The sequence below is a fragment of the Perna viridis genome, chromosome 2, assembly GCF_037379345.1.
Source record: "Perna viridis isolate PV_CMFRI_1.1 ecotype Kerala chromosome 2, ASM3737934v1, whole genome shotgun sequence".
In the NCBI taxonomy this organism is placed as follows: Eukaryota; Metazoa; Mollusca; class Bivalvia; order Mytilida; family Mytilidae; genus Perna; species Perna viridis.
In genome coordinates this window covers 34,512,161-34,533,807 of record NC_142446.1, presented here as the reverse complement: position 1 = coordinate 34,533,807, position 21,647 = coordinate 34,512,161, and the positions used below count along the sequence as shown (strand labels likewise).

At 34.7% G+C, this 21,647-nt stretch overlaps 2 protein-coding genes and 1 long non-coding RNA gene across 3 annotated transcripts; all 3 read left to right on the top strand.

The window, feature by feature from the left end:
* Nucleotides 1-2,305, top strand: LOC148624781 (actin, cytoplasmic 2-like). Its single transcript, XM_088567663.1, has 2 exons — nt 1-296; nt 759-2,305. Exons 1-2 carry the CDS (start codon nt 171-173, stop codon nt 1,770-1,772), a joined length of 1,140 nt encoding a protein of 379 aa, XP_088423789.1. The 5' UTR covers nt 1-170; the 3' UTR covers nt 1,773-2,305.
* A 6,056-nt stretch (nt 2,306-8,361) lies between these two features.
* On the top strand, nt 8,362-14,989 carry LOC148624779 (uncharacterized). The gene is made up of 2 exons (XR_015919773.1): nt 8,362-8,932; nt 13,270-14,989. It is a non-coding gene; the product is annotated as an uncharacterized LOC148624779 (long non-coding RNA).
* Nucleotides 9,125-10,992, top strand: LOC148624780 (actin, cytoplasmic). The gene is made up of 2 exons (XM_088567675.1): nt 9,125-9,301; nt 9,839-10,992. The coding sequence occupies exons 1-2, from the start codon at nt 9,176-9,178 to the stop codon at nt 10,841-10,843; spliced, it is 1,131 nt and encodes a 376-aa protein (XP_088423801.1). The 5' UTR covers nt 9,125-9,175; the 3' UTR covers nt 10,844-10,992.
* Nucleotides 14,990-21,647: the final 6,658 nt, after the last annotated feature.

The window sequence follows — 21,647 nt, the reverse complement described above, 5'->3', positions numbered from 1 at the left end:
TTAAAAATAACGACGCAATTTATCGGTACAAGACGTATACATTTTAAAATATATGTTTATGTTGCTTTGAACGTACATGTACCAGTGCTGTAGTGTTGTCAACATTTGAATAAAAAAAAACTTGAAATGTTGTGTATGGAAACGATGTAAACGAAGTGTTTTGTTTGAGTATGTCTGGCAGAGTTTCAATACCTGTTATTATTGATAATGGGTCAGGATTGTGTAAAGCTGGCTTAGCGGGAGAAGAGGACCCGAGTGTAGTATTTTCGGCGACCGTCGGACGAACTCGGTATCAGGTTTGTTGTGGTCTGTACATGTCAATATGGTATTCTAATAGGGCGAGGTATAATATTTTACAAGTGATAGACATCTTTGAGGGAAAGACAGGCAATATTAAGTGAACAATATATACACTGACACAGTCAATCTCCCGATACGTCATGAAAAATTCAACAATCCAAGCTTAAGTGCCCCCCCCCAGGGACTACTCAAGTCCCAGAGTGCCCTTGTTAGCCACATTTGCAAAAATTAAACATCTCTCGCTTTGAGAAAATTTTGAAAGGGATTTTTTTTCGAAGGCTAACGCCAATGCACATTTGTTGTTATAAATGTATTTGTAAAAACATCAGTTGGTGGTTCCTTTTTTCATATAATAGATCGGCGTTATTTCGTCAAAAGTTATAGAAAATGTAAATGGCCGAAACTAGTATAATTGGAAAGGACGGTGTGATGTTAATCGTTCTAGTCTATACTTACAGGGTACTGTTGACAAACCACAGCATGAGGATTTTGTTGGCAAGAATGCACAGTGCAGCCGAGGAATACTGAACCTGAATTACCCAATAGAGCGAGGGGTCGTTACGAATTGGGATGACATGGTCAATATTTGGCACCATACTTTTTACAACGATCTCAAAATAAAGCCTGAGGAACACCCAGTCTTACTTACAGAAATTCCATTTATTTCTAAGTACAATCGTGAAAAAATGGTTGAAGTGATGTTCGAAACTTTCGGTGTGCCTGCTATGTATGCTGCCCTTCAGTCTGTGCTTTCTCTCTATGGGTCTGGAAGGACGACTGGAATAGTTCTTGATTCTGGGGATGGTGTTACAAATTCAGTGCCTATTTACGAAGGCTATGCATTACCACACGCAATCCAATCAATTGGCATGGCGGGATGCGACCTTACTGAATATCTTATTGAACTTCTAAGAGACAGGGGACATTTTTTCACAACAACTGCTGAAAAAGAAGTAGTCCGAGAAATGAAAGAAAAGGTGTGTTATGTTGCCTTGGATTTCGAACAAGAAATGGAGAAATTCAAAAGTCATTCGGCGCTCGAAAAGATTTACTTGTTACCCGACGGACAGGAAGTGAAGATTGGATGTGAACAGATCCAGTGTCTTGAAGCTATGTTCGGGGGAAAACTAACGAAAATTGATACGTGCGGTAGAAGTGTCCATGACATGACCATCAACAGTATTTTAAAATGCGACATTGATATTGATATTCGAAAACATCTGTATTCAAATATAATACTATCTGGGGGTTCAACTATGCATCGTGGATTCGAAGAAAGGATTCTGAAAGAAATTGTGGACTTAACGCCTTGTACTACGAAAATAAAAGTTATTGCCCCACCAAATAGGCAATATTCTGCTTGGGTTGGCGGCTCGCATCTAGCCTCGATTTCAACCTTTCAGCAAATGTGGATCAGTGCGCAAGAATATGAAGAATTTGGTCCAAAACTCGTTCATCAGAAGTGCTTCTGAAGTTGATATCAACAGTTAAATCTGAATTCAATAGATTTTTATAGTTCGTGCTGTTGTTGTATTTTTCCACCACTGTCCCAGGTTAAGGGAGGGTTTAGCATCCGCAAATATGTTTAACTCCGCCACATACTTTATGTTCCTGTCCCAAGCCAGGAACCTGTAGTCCAATGGTTGTCGTTGTTTTTTTTTATGTTCATTGTTATTCTTTTTACGTTTTTTTTTTCTGTTGTTAAGATTGATATTCGTCTTTTATTAATAGTGTCACTTCATTTATTATGGGGCCATCAACAGCTTGCTTCAAGGTATGTGTTTTGCCCATCACTGAAGACCTTGTGTTGACCTGTAGATGTTAAATTGATTGTTGCTTGACTCTTAGTGGATGACTGTCTCAGTGGCAAACATACGATGTCTACTATTTTTATATTAACCCAGAACTACTTGACTGTATGGAAATTGGTATGATGAACTTTCATTGCTAGTATTTTGTTGTTTACTGTGTCATTTTTTTACCCCAATTAAATTATGGAAAAGGCGACTGTCGTGGCTTTATTTTTACAAGATGACCTATAAGGGGACCGGGACGTATAATGCGCTGATGGCACGTCATTATTTAATTGGGCTTAAATTATAAAAATAAAACACGCCTTGCACGGCCTGTACAACTTTTTCTTCCGAATTCGAAGATCGGGTTTTAATATATGGTATCAAAAGTAATATTAATACAATTCGTGGCGTTACATAGATTTCGACGTTTGGCATTTTTAAAGAAATGACCCCTTGGGGTATTATTATAAGAACCAGCTTGATATGTGTAAATTAATAAAACACCTTACATTACATGAAATATTTTCTATTCCAATATGACATAGTAATTATTTCTGCATTTGAATGGCCCATATTCATATTATTTCTTGAACAGTCGATGCTTTTGATTTCTAGTATTTTGTGTGCGTGATAATAGGATTGAATATTTGTCATGCGAGTTTAAAACCAAATACCACAAGTACATAGCGTTGCATTTTCATGATATACTAGTAAAGTTTTACCTTGCAATTTTGTTTATTTCTTACAAAGACTAAGTTTAAAGGAATCATCGGTTTTGAATCATAAAGCTTAAATCGCTGGAGGCACCGATTCCATTATTTCAAAGAATGCTGAACATACATATACACGAATGATTAGAAAATTCAACCTTTTTGTATCGAAATCACAGCTGTCTGATAAAATGGGCCGACAAAGTATTCCTCTTAATTTGAATATTAAAAAATATTTAATTACTTAATTACTGCTGTGAATTCTCCTTTTTTTTTGGAAACAAATAACAGAATAATGGACCTAAAAGTTTTCTTGAAGAAAAACAGTTGCACTCTATATGTTTAATAACTTCAACTCCTATTTTATTCTCCGTCTCCAAAATTCCACCATCAAATCCACGGTCTCCACAAGAGGATGAAAGCGGACTACAGCATAGATGGCACTTTGGAATGACTTTCAGTTCGTCTATATTTGATACAGGTGAGGACGAGTTTACGACAGAAGTTTTCACGGGGGTAACAACACTGTCTCCGGTCAACCTCTCTCTTAGAGCAGTTGTGCCTTTTTCTCCCAAATAGTGCTTTGACAATATATTGTCTTGTACCTTGAAAGCATTTGCAACATGTTCCGCTTCTGTGAAAAGCCGCGATGGGTTCCTGTTCAACAATTGCAACTTTTTAATCGCTGTAAAATGCTCATCTCTGAACTTCCTGTCACAGTCTGGCAAAGATGCTATGTCAACAAGGTTTCTTCTAAAATCCAAAGCTTTGAGTTCATATAGGCCTTCAAGCATACTGAAAAACGGTGACAGAGGTTTTTCCAAGAGGTAGGGATCCACCGGCATCTTTGATTCATCGTGCAAAAGATCCGCTTCTGCATCCCTGTAATACCATTTTCCATCAGCATTGTCTTTATTATACAACGCTGCATTGTTTGTATTCATTTCTCAAGAGAGAATATTTTTCGGGACTTTCAGTCCGAAGAATGACCGTCGTCAAGATCACAACCATGACGAGTCATACGGCATTATGTATAGTGACGTTATATCACGTGTTCTAGATGAAATCCCTATTATTTACGTTTTACATCATACCCCGGATGTCAAGTTAGTTGTTTTAGTTGGCATTCCAGTTTCATTTAGTATTAAAAATTGATGGTTGCTATAGTGATTATAAATAAAAATATTATTTTATTTGTTGGTTTTTTTTTCGAAAAAGTAAACAAGGGTAAGTGTTTTGCTATGTTACATTTATTTTCATTGTTATAAGGAACTATTTTCAATGGCTGCCTGTCCAACTTGTGAAAAGAAGAGCGAATGCTCTTTGTTATCTTGCTCGGGTCACAGGGTTTTAGTTATACTACGTACACTAAAGCAAGTTCGTAAAAACAAAAACATAGACCATTTTCAGCGAATGCACAGCCAGGTTTAATAAATGCTACAAAGTTATACTTTGCTACTCTTGTAGTGTCTATTTAAGAAAACCTGTCCGCAAAATAAGAAAAAAGTACATTTTAGTATTTTTTTTTACATTTTGTTCATTCTGACCATACAGCTTTTTTTCTGTTGCAGAGGTTGGCCCGGTAAGGGCAAATTTTGGCCTCTAAATCGAAGTCCACCTGAAACAAATTTAACGACGTTTCTCCAACTCTTTAATGTGTTCTAGTTGACTCGATTGGTTTATGGTAATAGTTTACATATATGCCCTTCAAACTTGGTGAAATTGGTAAAATATGTTATAAGGGCTGGAAAACACAAGGTTTTGTGCAGTTTTTCATTCTTTTAACAATGGCCACATGCGTGTTCATTCTCATGCTCCTTATATTTTGTGTATAATTGTCATTTACTATTTTGAGTCAACAAATGTGTTGCCACTTCTGTTTCACACAAAAAAAATCTTAAAAATCGCAAAAATGTTAAAAGTTCAAGGTTTTTGTAAAAGTAACATAAAAAATGCATGGACTGTTATTTTTTTGAATAACGTCATAAATCTCGTCAAAAACAGCATGTATTCAGTGTATGCGACCATTTGACTAGTATAATACTACTACCAAGAAATCAGTTTTTAATTAAATTTTAAAAAATGCACAAATTATGAGGTCAAAAGAGGTCCTTACCGAACTTTCTCAATTTGAATTATGCTTTTTTACATTCATATGTTTTTCATTTCACAATTTAAAAATACCAAATTCTTAACCAAATTAGTTACGATATACTTCGATTCATGATAAAAAGAAACTATCGTGACACTAGGCCACATTACAGAAGCGTATAAGGGCCATCCTTTTTTATTTTTTTTTTAAATTGTCGCCTTTAATCTTGGAATTATCAACTTTAATCTTGGAATTATCAACATTAATCTTGGAAATTCCGATGAGCGTCGGACCAATGAGTGTCCGACTTATGAGTGTCAATTAAAATTGTAATTTACAAGTTCAAAGATTACAATATTAAAGATGATAATTCCAAGTTTACAAGTCGGAAATTTCAAGATTAAAGTTGGAATTTCTAAGTTTAATGTTGATAATTATAAGACTAAAGTTGGAATTCCCAAGATTAATGTTGATAATTCCAAGATTAATGTTAATAATTCCAATATTAAAGTCGACAATTTGAAAAAAAAATAAAGAAAGGATGGCTCTAATACGCTTCCATACCACATACGAGGATACTAAACATTTTTTAAATGAATACTCGTTATTTTTCCCTTTTTAAATAAACTTTTTAAACCTTGTTGGGATTTGAGGGTAGGGTTCTAGATTTCGGGTAAAGGTTATTTGAAAAAAAAAAATTAAATGTGTCTGTCAAATAGAATTAACTAAATTTTTAATCTGGTCTTTGTCCCTGGATTGCATCCTTTTGATTACCGCTATATTCTTGGTTCCCTTGATTACTTTAAAACATTTTGATCAACTTCAATGAATGTGCAGAATGACAGTTTTTCATGTGTATATATTGGAATTATAGTAAACCTGGTCTTTTTGTTTCTTCTATAATTCAAATAATCATAAAACGCAAAATTAATACTTTTTTATAATAACATATACAGAGTACTTGCCTCAATAAATGCTTACCAACAACAACGACAAAATAATATTTTATTTAAGTGTCACCATCGTTTACATTAATTACATATTACACATCAATAAAACATAGTTATCGTAAAAAAAATGCCAGCCGATAACGGCTTATGAGACAATACGAATAAATGTGATATATGGGATTGTTGTGTACAGAAATTTATAACTAAACCCAGTTGTCTCTCTTTTATTCCTTCTTGAAATCATGTATATCGAGATGAAAAAAGTGTTATTTTTACAATGGTGCCCAGCGGCAATAATGAGTTGTTCCCAATTTAAAGCGAGTCCTGCTACCATTGTGGGTTGAGAAAATAAATTATATTAAACGCAAGCCATGTTCCCTATTGTACGTTAGAAGTGCTCCTCATTAGTTAACGCGAGTCAGCTTTCATTGTAGGCTGGGGGAATTCACGCAATACATCGTGCTTCCCAATGTAGACTGGATACTACCGAATAGCGAGTAATTTTGGCGGGGTGCTAGTTTTGGCATTTTTAACGGCCTGTCTAAAAACGACAAAATAAATTCCTCGAACTTTCAAAAGTACTTTGTCCACCACTATATTCATTGTAGTATATATAAATTAAGTATAATATGCATCAATCAAATTATGTTTATATATAAATACAAATACTTGAATTAATATGTGTATACATAGATATTCAATGAATTGTAATTAATGTGTATACATAAATACATTGTAATTTTGTTTTTTCTTAAATTGCCGCAATGGAATTCGGAGCCAAGACATGGCGGGCGTCCTTACAACCGTGTAAGCGCTCTTAAACGCCCACACCACTTATCTGAAATTTATACTCAAGGTTCGAAACAAGGTGCTATAAGATAATTTTTGTCACTTTTATTGCTTTATGACCTTAGAAAATATCACTATTTCATCCATAAAACATTATATATACTTTCACGCCAACATTTCTTTCTGCAGTTCTATAAAATATACTAAATGTAGCCCTCGAATGGTACATAAACTTTCCATTTACACCATATATAATCTTCCTTTAGAAATATCCACATCCCCAATAATCCCAATAGGATTTATCTTCTATATTTTTAAATTCTTAAACATTTAAAATACAATTTTCTAATCAATTATATTTTTTTCTTATACATTAATCCTTGAAAAACTAATTTTTCCATCCTTCCATATCAAAATCCTCCATACACAATCACCAATCACGACCCCCCCCCCCCATTTTCCCCAACTCCATGTATGAAATTTCATTCATAAGGCACTGTAAGCACTCGCATGGATTTATATAAAAAGATGCCATAGCCAATAACTTGGACATTTTAGAAAGAAGCCCGAGACTTGACCGATGTTATTATCAAATACCTACATATTACTCAATCATGACACACTAACTTACTGTCATGATATACCCCAAAAACCCTAAGGCAAAAGATGAAAAAGTTATTGCCCGGGCAATTATTTAACCTTAAGTTCAAATGTCAGGGTTAAAGACAACGAACTTTAGTACGCGACACATCTTCCTATATACAAGATATCAGAAGTCTTTGTAAAAAACACGAAAAAGTCAATTAAATCCATTATTTCACCTTGAGATCGAAAGTAAAAGCCACCGACTTTGGCAGGGGACACTTCGTCAAAAAAATAAAAAAAGACAAGAAATTGGCCTAAAATCATTTAGTTGACCTTGAGGTCAATGGTCAAGGTAAAACATGACAAGATTTAGTAGGCTACATATCATCTACAAATGACCCATTGACAAACCGAATAAAAAAATCATATACCAAAAGACAAAAACAAATTATGACACGGACAAGAAATTGGCTTATAAATCATTTATTAGACCTTGAGGTAAATGGTCAAGGTCAAAGAACGCCAACTTTGGTAGGTGAAAGGTCATTTCATATGATGTGTCGATATACCAAATATGAAGAGATTATGTCAATAGATAACAAAATGCGTCGCAAGGTACAGCTTGACACGACCACAGAGGCTAAACCCCTGAGAGGACATACCATTAAAACTTGAAACAGCTTTCGATTAGATATTTGACACAGGATAAAAAATTGACCAGGACCGAAGTAGTCACTTTTGGCCCTTATTCCTAAATGTTTCCAGTTAAAACATGCATTCAATTCTAAACTTCTTGTGGGGATATAGCACCCTGTAATACAATTTCAAAGCAATCCATTCCCTTTCACCCAAGTTATCGTACAGAAATATATAAAAAAAAATATTTCTGGCCCCTTTTTTGCAGTGGAATAAAAAAAGTTATGATCAGGACAAGAAATTGGCTTTAAAAAATTAATTATTTGACCATGTGATAAAAGAGCAATGTCAAAGTTCGTCAACTTTGGTACGCGACACAGTATCTTCATATGATCTACCTACATACGAAATATGAAAAGCCTATGTCACAAGACAAAAAAGTTATGGCCCAAACAAGAAATTGGCTTTAAAATTCAATTATTTATGATTAATGAATAACAATCCAAACATTACTCAAAACGTCATTTTGTTTAAAATTCTTTGAATCTAGGAGTTGGGATCAATCCACGTTAATTAACTTTGTTGCTCAAAGACAACCAACCAATCAAAAAAAGTTGTCACAAATCAAATTAAACCATATACCAATATATCAAGTCTATGTCAAAAGATGAAATATATGACTTGGACAAACCCTGAAGAAGAAGAAGAAGAAGAAGAAGACGAAGAAGAAGAAAAACAAAAGCAATATATCCCTTCTGGAAAAGCTAGGGGAGACGTAATTATTGCTTGTACACGAATTAGGACACTAGTTATTATGAAATAGTTGATCCTCAAATATTTGTACAGCTAAAAAAAATTATTCCATTGAACTACCAGTCGTTAGCATGTGGGAAAATCAAAATCAAGTGTTCCACGCTCTACGAAAGTAAGCAGCATAAAACCAGCTTCAAAAGTGTTTTGTTTATATACATTTTTTTGCAGTTTGTTGTATTTAACTTCCGCATTAGATGGTAAACACCTAAACAATACAAAAAACCCATCAATAAATGCACGTATGGAATGTATCTTTCACAGGTGAATATACCACATTTCTTCCGTTTTCAGAGTGACTAAAACCAGTCAAGTAGACCAGTTAACATTTATATGGTTATCGAAAGGAAGTCACTCCTTTAAATAAATATTTTACATTTATGACCATATATGGTAATGTAATAGTATGCAACACTGCGCATTTTACTATTTAAGAAATATAACTGCTGAATCGGTCCTCTTGTGCATTTTTATCTAAGCCGGTTAGTTGCGTGTGCTCTGTAAAATATGTCGGACGAAGACGTAGCAGCTTTGGTTATTGACAATGGTTCTGGGATGTGTAAGGCAGGATTCGCCGGTGATGATGCCCCAAGAGCTGTGTTTCCTTCCATCGTTGGAAGACCAAGGCATCAGGTACAGTCAAATTCTGAAATTGTTTCTAAGCTTCTTTTTTAATATGCTGTAAACATATGCTGTATTAAACGTGCTTCATATCGTTTTGCTAAACTCTATTAGGTCCTTACCAATGTCTAATGAGAAGGGCACAAAAATCCTATTAATAAAAAAATAGCCTTGTATATAAGTCCCAATTAAAGGTAGGCTACAGTATATTGTGTTCTCCTTTTTTGAACTAGCCCGTTACAGTGGTGGTTCCACAAATTTCGAAATGGGGTGGGGCACCCACTATTCCTACTGGGTAAGAGGTTGAAATCCCGTTCCTCCATAATTTAATGCCGAGTACAAAAAATAGCTTGCCACACAAACTCTGTCATTGTCTGAGTAAGATGCAACTGGCCTAAGAGGAGGCCAGAGATTTACTATATAATAAACCAACTTTTTAGTATAACGTTTAGGAGGAGTAATTGAGCAAGCCTCAAAAAGAGCCCAGTAAAATCATGTCCTTGTTTAAAATGTCCAGCGTTTTCTTTAAACCGCATTACTCTGTTACAGGGTGTCATGGTTGGTATGGGACAAAAAGACAGCTACGTCGGTGATGAGGCACAGAGCAAGAGAGGTATCCTTACCCTAAAATATCCCATTGAGCACGGAATCGTCACAAATTGGGATGACATGGAGAAAATATGGCATCACACATTTTACAATGAACTTCGTGTTGCACCTGAAGAGCATCCAGTTTTGCTAACAGAAGCTCCATTGAACCCCAAAGCCAACCGTGAAAAGATGACACAGATAATGTTTGAAACATTCAACTCCCCGGCAATGTACGTCGCTATCCAAGCAGTGCTTTCTTTGTACGCTTCTGGTAGAACGACCGGGATCGTCCTCGATTCGGGGGATGGTGTTTCACACACTGTACCTATTTATGAAGGATACGCACTTCCCCATGCAATTATGAGATTAGATCTTGCAGGACGTGACCTTACTGACTATCTAATGAAAATCTTAACAGAAAGGGGATACTCTTTTACGACGACAGCAGAAAGAGAAATTGTGAGAGACATAAAAGAGAAACTATGTTATGTTGCCCTTGACTTTGAACAAGAAATGCAGACTGCTTCATCATCTTCGTCATTAGAGAAAAGTTACGAACTGCCTGACGGGCAAGTAATCACGATAGGAAATGAGAGATTTCGTTGCCCAGAGGCCATGTTCCAACCATCTTTCCTTGGTATGGAATCGGCCGGAATCCACGAGACAACGTATAATAGCATCATGAAATGCGATGTTGACATTCGTAAAGATTTGTACGCAAACACTGTGTTGTCTGGAGGTTCAACAATGTATCCAGGAATCGCTGATAGAATGCAGAAAGAAATCACGGCTTTGGCGCCACAAACAATGAAAATCAAAATAATTGCTCCACCTGAAAGGAAATACTCTGTCTGGATTGGTGGATCCATCTTAGCATCTCTTTCAACTTTCCAACAGATGTGGATCAGCAAGCAAGAATATGACGAGTCTGGTCCAAGCATCGTTCATAGAAAATGCTTCTAAAAACTTAGTTAAATTTAAAACTGTTTAATTTTGTGTTTTAAAGGTGCCTAATACGGTCATGGCTATTCATTAACAGAGTTACTAATGTACATGATTGTAACTCATATCATGAATTTATGAATTTTCTAAATAAATGCTTTAACATTGAATCTAGTATTTCAACCTTATTTTGGGGGGAACCAATCAGTTTTAAATCACCTTTCTGTCTAACTTGTTATCGTATAAATTTCCGTGTAAATTCGGAGTATAATTTTTGCGATTTCTGAAAGGGAGAGACGTGTTTAGTACGTTTGAGAAATGTTTTATTCCGAATAGTTTTTTTCGTACATTTATACGTTAAATAAGTACATCTCATATATATTTATATAAATCATGTGCTTTCTCCCTCGTACAATGTCTAAGATCCTGTAATCCTGATCTATCCCACCTAAAAAATAGAATTAAATGTTATGAATACAATTGAAATTTTATACTGTTTAGAACTTCAATATCCAGTATTTATAATTATAAAAATGACACTCCTAAGGATCTTATAATTACATGTATTTAAAAAACAGGAAGCATAGTTGTAAACTCGGCTTTTAGTCGCCTGACCAGGACGCTGACACAGCAAGGCTATTTATTTATTCTGGTATTCCCCTGTCGACTTTAAAACCGAGCAAAAAAACTAGTTTCCTTGTTGAGTAACGAGATCCGATATAGTGACTGGTTTTTATGTCATTTATACCAGATACAATCAAAAGCTTCACTTAACAAGGAAAATAGAACGTCTTCCCCTTCAGTGTGTTATATTTCAATACCATATATGGTAAATGGATATTAGTTTCGCTTCTTTTTATATAGATATGTTAATTTCACATGAATAAAGGTGTCTTCTAAAATATCATATTTCATAAGTGGATGTTTAGGCCTACGAACAGTGACACTGAGTGGCACATTAATAAATTATGATGACTTGTAGTTAGTTACCACTAGAAAGCTTCAAACAAGCACTTAAGAATACTGGAAAAGTCACTTACAAAAGTTGTTCTTGTTATTAAAAACTGTCGTGTACTTATAATGCTGGAGTTGCTGAAAATGCTTAAACAATTTTGAAGTTAAACAAACCTTGTTGTCGAGTAAATCATATGATTTGTGAAACAAACAAACGAAATATCATGAAAACACACTATAATACAAGTATTTAAATTAAATCGGATCCAAGACGCCCCCCCCCCCAATATACTACTAAAATAAATTTGTCGACTAGGAAATCACAGAGGCGGTCACAAAACACTGCATTCCTATTAAAACTAGAGTATTTACGACAGAGATATTTAAATAAGAGGCTCTCAAAAGCCTGAATCGCTTTGCTGGCAAGCAATGTTCTGTAAAGTAAATTAATATATTAATGTTTGTTTTAATTAAACTGAGTACAAAAGGCCATGTAAAATGCTGGAAATACATTTAAAAGCCTTTAAAAAAATTGGAAAAAAAGAAACGAGTTCTCCCTACTAAATCTTTGTCCACATTGCAACCGCCTGTGTCCTGATAGTATAATATGAGCATAAATGTATTTTAAAACAAAACATAACTGCTCTATTAAAGTTAATTTTCTAGTCATTAATCATCTTTCTTACATATTAGTTGTGCACAAGAAGCATTCACAGAATAATTCATCATTTATCAATATTCCGGAAACCGTTTCTTACTGTAATTTGAGTATCAAAAAAAGAAAAAAAATCAAAGTACTGTTATCACTAAAGGTTTTCATTCTTGTGAAAATTGTAGCATGAAAAAAAATCAAAGATTACACGATGTTAAATAAAGCAGTAGCATACATTTGCTTTTTCATATTATTTAAAATTGCTCTTCCCTAATATGCCAACAGAATGTAAACCCATACTACTGATCCAACTTCACACATATTTACCTATTTTGTTCCATTTCACCTTTTTCCCAAATTTTTTAAACCTATCCAAAAGTTAATTTGCATTTATATTCAAAAACCATATTAAGAAAGTATCTATCCTGCACTGTCATTATACTTTTAAACAAAACAAATTTCATCTTAAAAAAATAATTTCCTTGATGAGCATAAGAATTTCAAAAACTAAACACTTATATCAATTTGAATTTTCCTACCAATTTTACTTGGTTAAAATCACTGCTCCTCACATCTTGTTCATCAATGGTAAAATGTTAATGATAGGATATGGAGAATTTGACTGATTAGCGTGTTAAGTGGAACGTGCTTTACACATTATATGCTTCTTGACACATTACTTCAAGAACTAAATTCCCTAAATGCAAATTTATTACTATTTCATGACAAAGAAAAACAGACTCTCAAATTTTCAGTTGATTTGAAAACTAGATAAATTAATCTACTTGCAGAAATAATAGAATATTATTGAGCTCAATAATTGCAAGAAATATATTTGCAGGTTATAACAGAGGTATTGAATGACATATAAAAGAATTAACATTTGGACTTTTGTACAGTGATCAGAAATAGCAGGGAAGTTCCTATGATAGACCGGTGACATAAGGTATTTTGATCCTGAAGGATCAAAAACCCCAAAACATATATGTTTTCGTAAATAATTGTACTTCTAAAAAAAAATAAATGCAGACACTGTACGTTTGAAAAATCATAACATGATAATTATATCAAATGTGAGGCATAACACACCGCCTGCGTGGTCTCGTGCTCGCCTCGATTACGAAGGTCCGGGGTTTCATTCCCAATCGTACATACGAAATGTACGTCAGACCACGGGCACATGTTTCGACTATTCCCCATTTTTCTCGATAACCAATATTTCCGTCCGATTCGTTAATTTGATTAAAATTCGTATTTTTGTCCGTTTCTGTTGTGAATATCATAAAGAAATGCCCATCTAATAAATGGGCCCAACTGACAAAATTTAATCAAATTAACAAATCGGACGATTGGTAGGCTCGTAGTCAGAAAAATGTTCCAGTGTGCCTGCCTGCTGGCTTTCGATTTTGTGAGCTACAAGTAGCTCAAAGAAATAAATGACCCGGTTTAGTGCTAGCATTCCCAAAAAGGAGGTTAAAGTCTTTTACATTAAAACGAAAAATAAGATGACTAAAAAAACGAATAGGAGCAATGTTTTACGCTGTTGGAAATCCCCCTTCAAATGTATTTACATGTACTAGATATTTTTCTATGAATCTTTTATCGTATACTGTACACATAGAAATGTATTTGAAATCCTTTATCAAATGTAGCTTTATGATAAATAAATTGTTTCTATATTTAGTTATTAGTAACAGGAAATTTTATTTAAAATTCCAGTAGAATTAAGTCTATATTTAGACATTAGTAAGTAATGAATCTTTTTTACTTCCGATTACCGAAAATGAAAAAAAAAATGCCCTACGACGATATTACAGAGGAAACATATATCCGACGTTTACCATACACAATTCATCACCGAATTGCTACTCATCTTGATCCTTACAAGAGATGGATGGTGTTTGTACAAAATATTCCAAAGGGCCTCGATTTCCGAAACTTCAAGGAAAAATATTCTGTAGTAAATATACAACAGTTTGAAATGGAGGAACAAAGACCACATGGTAGCCCAACAAAATCTATATTAAACGACTGGGGAAAGGAGAACCCAAAAGTGAGACATTTACTCAAAGTCTTCGTCGCTGCAGAACTCTATGCTGTGGCGGATTTTATATCAGTGGACGTTCTAGGGCGTGGTCCGGTGGACCGATATCACCCAGTCGGAGAAATGCTACATGGTATTAATAATATTGACGTATTACATGATGAATTACCTGATTGGCTACCACTTGAAAATGAGGACCTGGTTCCGCGTTAAAAATGGTATTTGATTCCGTATCCGAAAATATGTCTTTTTTCTAATTGGAACTTTGTATGTGCTAGATATGGTGACATTAATTGACCATCATAATGTCAAGAAATGTGGCATTTTGGATGTCTGATTGCATAATGTCAGAAGATGTGATAAATTACATATTCCGGTCACAATCAAGAAATAAGACTCTCGGGGCAGGGGAACGTGGTAAGGACGATATCAAGAGAATGTTAAATTTAGTTGATTTGTTTGTTTTGTTTGTATCAGAAAATAGGAAAAACCCAAAAATAACTAAAATTTAGTATTATCTTTTGCGTTTTCATTAAGCCAAACGGTTTCATTTAAACACTCGAATTGGGATTTTTTTTTCATATTTCAAATTTCTACCGATCAGATTTTCTCAAATCAATGATTTGAAGAAAAAGCTGAAGCATGGGAGAGAATTCTCCATTTTTTCTAATTAAATCAAAACCAACAGTTTAAAAATGAGCTACAAAGACTTAAGGGAAATTTCTATGAGACAACAGACCCAACAACAGTAAATACCGGGTTGGTCCAGGGCAATTAAGAGGATTGGGCCCTCTCCTTTTTTTTGTTGAAAAAAGGTAATTTTTTGTAAAATTTTGACTAAATTGAGCGAATGATAGTCGATAAATCCTTTTTATGAATTACGGGATTGGTACCCACGCTCTTATAATTTCTGGATCAGTCCTTGTGATAGTCATGAAAATCAAAATGTAGAGGACTCGGTATAGACTTAAACGCGACAAAGGGTTAGTACAAGAACAGTTATAATATACTGCAATATAAATTATATCAGCATCAATGGCCCAGAGGAGAATTCACTAAAAGTGGACAAAACTGATCTTAAGGTCAATGGACAAGGTCACATGAAAGGTAGCATGGTATGCAACACTTCGCTTGATGGTAACACTACTACTAAATCTATCAAAATACAAAACATGGTCTGAACAAACTTTCAATGACAAAACTGTACATTTAACCTGGAGGCCAAAGGTAATATGCCGATCATGGCATGCGGAACATCATGTCATGAAGACGCATTCACAAAGCCTAGGTCAAAAGACAGAAAAGTTTAGTCCCGAACACAGGTGTAGCGGAAAAAAGTGCATATAATTAACTGAGAGGTAAAAAGTCAAGGTAACATAAAATTCATCATGGTATGCGATATACCATGGTAATACACCCATACACCAAATATCTCAAGCGTAAGTCGGAGTAAAAAAAGTTTTGGCCAATACAAATTTTCCATGAAACAAAAAACAAATAACTGACTTAAAAGATCAGGATCATATGTAAGTTACCTCGGTATGAAACACACCGCCCTATGATACTGTACTTCCACGCGACAATATCTAAAAGTTTATATGTAGGTCAAAAGACAAGGACAAATGTTTGTATTAGAATTAAATTCACTCTAAGTCTAAATGCTTCAACAAATCAAAGGAGCGAAAAACTCGCACCGATAATAAGGAAAAAAAACCTAAACAACATAGAATACATATAATTGAGAAGTCTGACTGAAAGGTGTTTAAACAGGGTCAGCAGTGCCGGATCCAGAGTTTTAGGAAAAAGGGGGGGGGCAAAACAATTTCTTGACAGGATCACCGGTGAGTGTTTTTCATGAATTTTTCAACATTTTTTTAATGCTCCCCCTCTGGCTCCGCCACTGATCGGGTATGAATGGGAAAATCGAATTTTGGTTCCATCCGACAATTACACTTCAAATTGAATTTACAATAATTTGCAATTAATTTACTTCTTTCTTAGAAGAGGGCTTATCATCAATTTAGAAATAAAAAGAAGGCAGTACCTGCATTTAGGTTTCATGCTAAGACAGAAATTACACCGGTAAAATTCAATAATAAAAAAATTATCTTTGACCTGCAACATGGTAATATAACTATCTTGCAACTATATTTACAACTTGCTATAAGTGTGTCTTTTGAGTGATCAAAGAAAGACAACTCCTGAATTTGATGGGTTTAAAATAATAATCAGTATATTTCGTACGTCTAAAAGAAATGTAATCACAATTGAACAAGAAATATGGCGAACAAGTTTACAAAGAGAATATCCCTATTTCAAATAAAGGTAAATGTTAACTCCTGTCGAATTATCTCCCTACTGAGTCGCCCGACAATGATCTCCGGAATCAACCCCTCTTTTTTTTGTCAATGAAGCCACGACAGTGGCTGAAATTGACCTAGGCATCACATGAAAATCTTGCTAAATATCATAATTTGCGGTAGCACTCACATGCATCCGCGATCAATATCTTTGCGAATGGAAAAGAGTGAAACGTAAAATGGAAAGGAGTAAAAATAATCATGAAATTGATAGTTAATCAAACAGCATGCAAGGGAAATTTCGCATCTTCCAATTTATTTAGAAATCCGTGTAATATTTACGCAATATTTTATAACTTGTTTCTTCACCCGTGCAGGTCCGGGTGTTAAAAGAATAGGCCTGCAGCAGCGCTAAGCTTGTCGTAAAAGGCGACTAAATAGTGCTCAGAACCTTAGCCGGGGGCTAGGGCGCTCTGCCCACAGAGTAACTGGGATGTGTGCCCCAGGTGGTTGAATGGGGTACCCCTGGCTTGTTACATGCTGGGCTGTCAGGCTATAATACGGAAAACCTGACCGCAAACCATAGTGGTGCACCGTGTTGGGAAAGATGCCATGTTCCTCGCACGTTAAAGAACCCTACTGTGGTATTCTCCCGGAGTAGGAACCATAGGGCTCCGCCACAGGAGGCTAAATTACCCGACCCTACCCACCTCTCCCTATTTCCAGTGGCAATCAAAATTTGTCGACCCCAATGTCCTTGTGTCCCATCCCTTTTTCATTTCATCATATTTTCATGTTCTTTTTATCCTCAATTTCATGTTCATTGTCTGAATATAGCTGAAACATTGCTACTCGGGCGTTAAACCCCAACAAACAAACAAACAAACAAACAATAACTTGTTTCTTCGGACTGTTGATCACGTGGTGCAAAATTGTTACAGTCACCGACCCTCTCATGTGTATGAATATCTCGCGTGCCAGTCTACCCGTCAGTACAGTACTTCCGCGTCACCCCGCATGCATCTCAACAGACGAACATGTCAAATCTTCTGTATTAATCCTGTTCTATTTTTTATAGCATTGATGTACAATATTTGTAAAATGTTCTTTGTACTGTTAGTTTATGATAAAAAGGTATGAATCTATCATGAGCTTATAGTCCTGATAATTTACTCTTTTTTGCTGTGTAATGCATGATTATATTCATATTACAAACTTATGTAGGTTTGAACTTTTTTAATCAATTTATAATTATGCAACAACAGCTAAAGTGTAGGTATTGCATGCTAAACATACATTGTATGTACGAACAAATACCTGTAACATGTATTCTTTTTCCGACGCAGTTATTTCCAGAATGAAATGTAGAAAATTATAAGTAAAAAGAACAAATTTTACTGCGTTGGCTATCTTTATTTTTTGAAAGATAAGACTTGTTTACAATTAGTCCATGGGCTGGGAGGGTCCACCGTGCACCCCCCCCCCCCCACTCATCAACTTCATGGTGATTTTCAGGTGCCTTTATACCTTCCATTACCGAATCAATTTGTCGCCAAAGAATATTTTCGGGTTCTTTTTCAGTATAAGCCTATATTTGAACCCCCTGGGTAAAAAAAGCCAAGATTTTTTTTTACTCATTTGTTTGAGCCTCTAAGCTTTCTGGGACAGCACGTGAGAACAAACTAAACAAATTCAGCTATCATCGTGTAGCCCAATGTCTCAGCTTTACAATGGTACCAAGAAAGTTGCAGTAACACTTAGGATTTTGTGGTAAAGTGTAATATACACCTACCCCGCCCAAAAAATCGCTTAAATTGACATATTTTTTCAATGTCAAAACCCCCAGAGTATTAATGCTTCAATAAAAAAAAATGGCTTATATGGTATTTTCTATTTAGTACTATACCAATTCATATTTCTGGGGTTCTTTTGGTGATTTTTGGCGATTTTCGTAGTCGGAATTTGTCAAAAAAATGGGATTTTCGATTTTTCGGTTCAAAGTCAAATAAATTCGACTCAAGTTTTTACTCAACTAAAACGTCTCAAGTTTGGTATCATTCGATAGATAATTTATTTTTCTACACAAATGAACCACGAAAAACTACTTTTCAAGAAAGAATTTTCAAAAAATATTAAAAATATTGCCCCTACCCCTGGAAAACTGGTCTCAGTATCAAACAGAATTCTCATTCACGGCATACTGACATTGTAGAACTCATATTTTAGGCATTTATAATTAAGATAGTGATGTTCCTAACATATCTGATCAATTAAGGCGCTTAGATTTTCCTTTTTGGGTGACAATTACTATAAAATTGGAAAAAGGGGAATTTTCAGAATTTTCTTCTATATCACCCGATATTGTCTATTTTCAGATTACCGTAGTTTAAACAAGCGTTTGTGTGATACGGTACATTAATATAGTGTCTTAGCGTCAAAATGAGCCCAAGTAGTAAATATTTTAACTTTTCAAAGTCAAGTTAGGTGAAAAATAGCCACCCCAACCCTTGAAAAATATGCCTCAACATGAACTAAAATGTTAATTTTTGGCAGATAAACGCGGTGTCATAGACATGTTGCGTACTATTGTTTTGATTATCGAAGTATTCAACATATCTTGTCTTTTCAGGCGCGTATTTTGCAGTTTCAATGTGACAATAATGAGTTTAATAAAAGGAGGAATTTTCAGACATCCATTTTTCCTTTCATTTCATCTATAATTGTCAATTTTTTTGCCAATATCGTACTTCAAATGAGCTTTTGTATATTCAAATACAATTATGTAGTGTCTTATCTTTGTAATGAGCCTGAGTAATAAATATATGAACCTACCAATTTATGAAATACGAAAACTTTTTCATCACGTCACGTTGTCAAGCGAGGGAAAATTGAATGATCGTGAACAAACCGATAATATAAGCTTGATCCTGAATATCGGATATTAAGGATTGTGAACCACTAATCAGGAGCTTTTCAGTTCATTAGCGTTATTTTGTTCAACAAGAATAGCAGAACTGCAACTTCAACAAACAAAACAAACGTGTTTGTCAAAATGATCACTATTTACAAATAAAAGTACATGTATGTGGAGAAATACAACAGTTTGAAAAACTTGCAAAAGGCAACACTTAACCCTACACATTTAAACATGCTAGTGGACAAATTTTATCAATATTTCTATCATAAATTTTCCAAATTATAGACACAATTTAAGATTAAAAATCAATTCATCACTGAATATTAACATTTAAAATATTGTTTCTTGTATAGTTTTTGTTTTTATTTTGTAAAAATGTTTAAAAACGACCGATTAATACCTACAATGATCGTAAAGGATTCTTTTAAGACTTTTTAAGATCGTGAATTATTTACTTTGAGTTAGCATGCAGTTTGAATCTGTTTAATCTTTTACTGTCAATACAGTGAATACCGACAACTGGGATCAGACACTAGTAATTCCAATTAAAACACCGTCGAAGGAGAATTCTCTCCTACATACATAAGTTGCATAACAATTTTATAATATATACATGTACATATAATAGCCCACATAATTTGACACTTATATAATCATGTAATAAATGAAAAAGGGAAAATATTTAAAAACAAGAGGCTCCCAGGAGCCTGAACCACTCACTGGTTTAATGTTCCCCTTTCAAGGGCAATAACTCTTACAAGGAATTGTCTAACAATTTTGACCCACGAAGATTTTGGTAGGACTTATCATAAGGATCATTTCAGCAAAATGAAAGTTTCTTTCTATCTATCATAGTTCTCAAAGTATTGGCTGAAAACTGTAATAAAAGACCCCTTTGTTCTAATTTTAGTAACAGCAGCCATGTTTATCAACGGATCAAAAATCCCTACATCAGTTCTATGAAATACCCGAAGGAACATTTATACCAAATTTGGTTCCAATTGGTCTGTTAGTGTCAGAGAGTAGATTTTTGATAGAAATAACGATAAAAATATCAAAAAGACGTTACAAAAATGAGCAACAACTCCAACATGGCTTAACAGATAACATCAAAAAAATTAACACAGATAGATTTCATTAAGCTGAACACATTAATCCCATAGCAGAATTTGGCTAAACCAAACGGAGAAAAATGCAAAAAAAAAAAACTTGTCTGACCCCTGTTCTATTTTTGTCAATAAAGCCACGGCAGTGGCTGAAATTAGCATAGGCATCACGCAAAATATTACTTCGTTAAGCGGATATCATATTTTATAGAAGCACTCACAAGCATCCGCGATCAATTTTCTAGGCACTGTACCAGTCAATGGAAAGGATTAAAAATAACCATTAAATACATAGTTTTTCAAAACTAGCATGCAAGAGAAATTTCGCACCTTTCATTTCATTAAGAAGTCCGTATAAGGTTCGCACTATTTTACGACTTGTTTCCTAGGCCTGTTTGATCACGTGGTGACAGTCGAAAAGTCGCCAACCATCCCATGCGTATTAATTTCTCACGTGACCTTAGGAGAAAAGTTAATCTCAATGGTTCCCTGCAGGTCAATATCATAAGCGAAACTAGGATCGCTAAATATTTTGAGAGAAACTTGTGGAACAAAAATATGACCAGATTGTCAGGTTAAGGAGAAAAGTTACTGAAACTTAAGGGGACGCCATTCGGGAAAGAGTTTTACTTTTTTTTTAAAGATGGGTAACTTCACATGTAGACATCGTTCTTTCTTCATATGTAGGTTTCGAAAAAGTTTTGATTATCTCAAGTTTTTTTCTACACGTGGCCACCATTAATTAGTACCTATGCGTCACCCTTCACCAGATGAGCATCATGTCAAATTTTGATGCATTTTTTTTTAATTTGCCGGATTATTTCAAGATCTTGAACAGCCTTAAACAAAGGT

What these genes read in the sequence shown, in the direction of transcription:
- LOC148624781 (XM_088567663.1), top strand. Translation starts at nt 171, where the DNA reads ATGTCTGGCAGAGTTTCAATACCTGTTATTATTGATAATGGGTCAGGA. An exon ending in TCGGACGAACTCGGTATCAG is followed by an intron (nt 297 to 758) that starts GTTTGTTGTGGT and finishes CTATACTTACAG; the next exon opens with GGTACTGTTGACAAACCACA.
- LOC148624780 (XM_088567675.1), top strand. Translation starts at nt 9,176, where the DNA reads ATGTCGGACGAAGACGTAGCAGCTTTGGTTATTGACAATGGTTCTGGG. An exon ending in TTGGAAGACCAAGGCATCAG is followed by an intron (nt 9,302 to 9,838) that starts GTACAGTCAAAT and finishes ACTCTGTTACAG; the next exon opens with GGTGTCATGGTTGGTATGGG.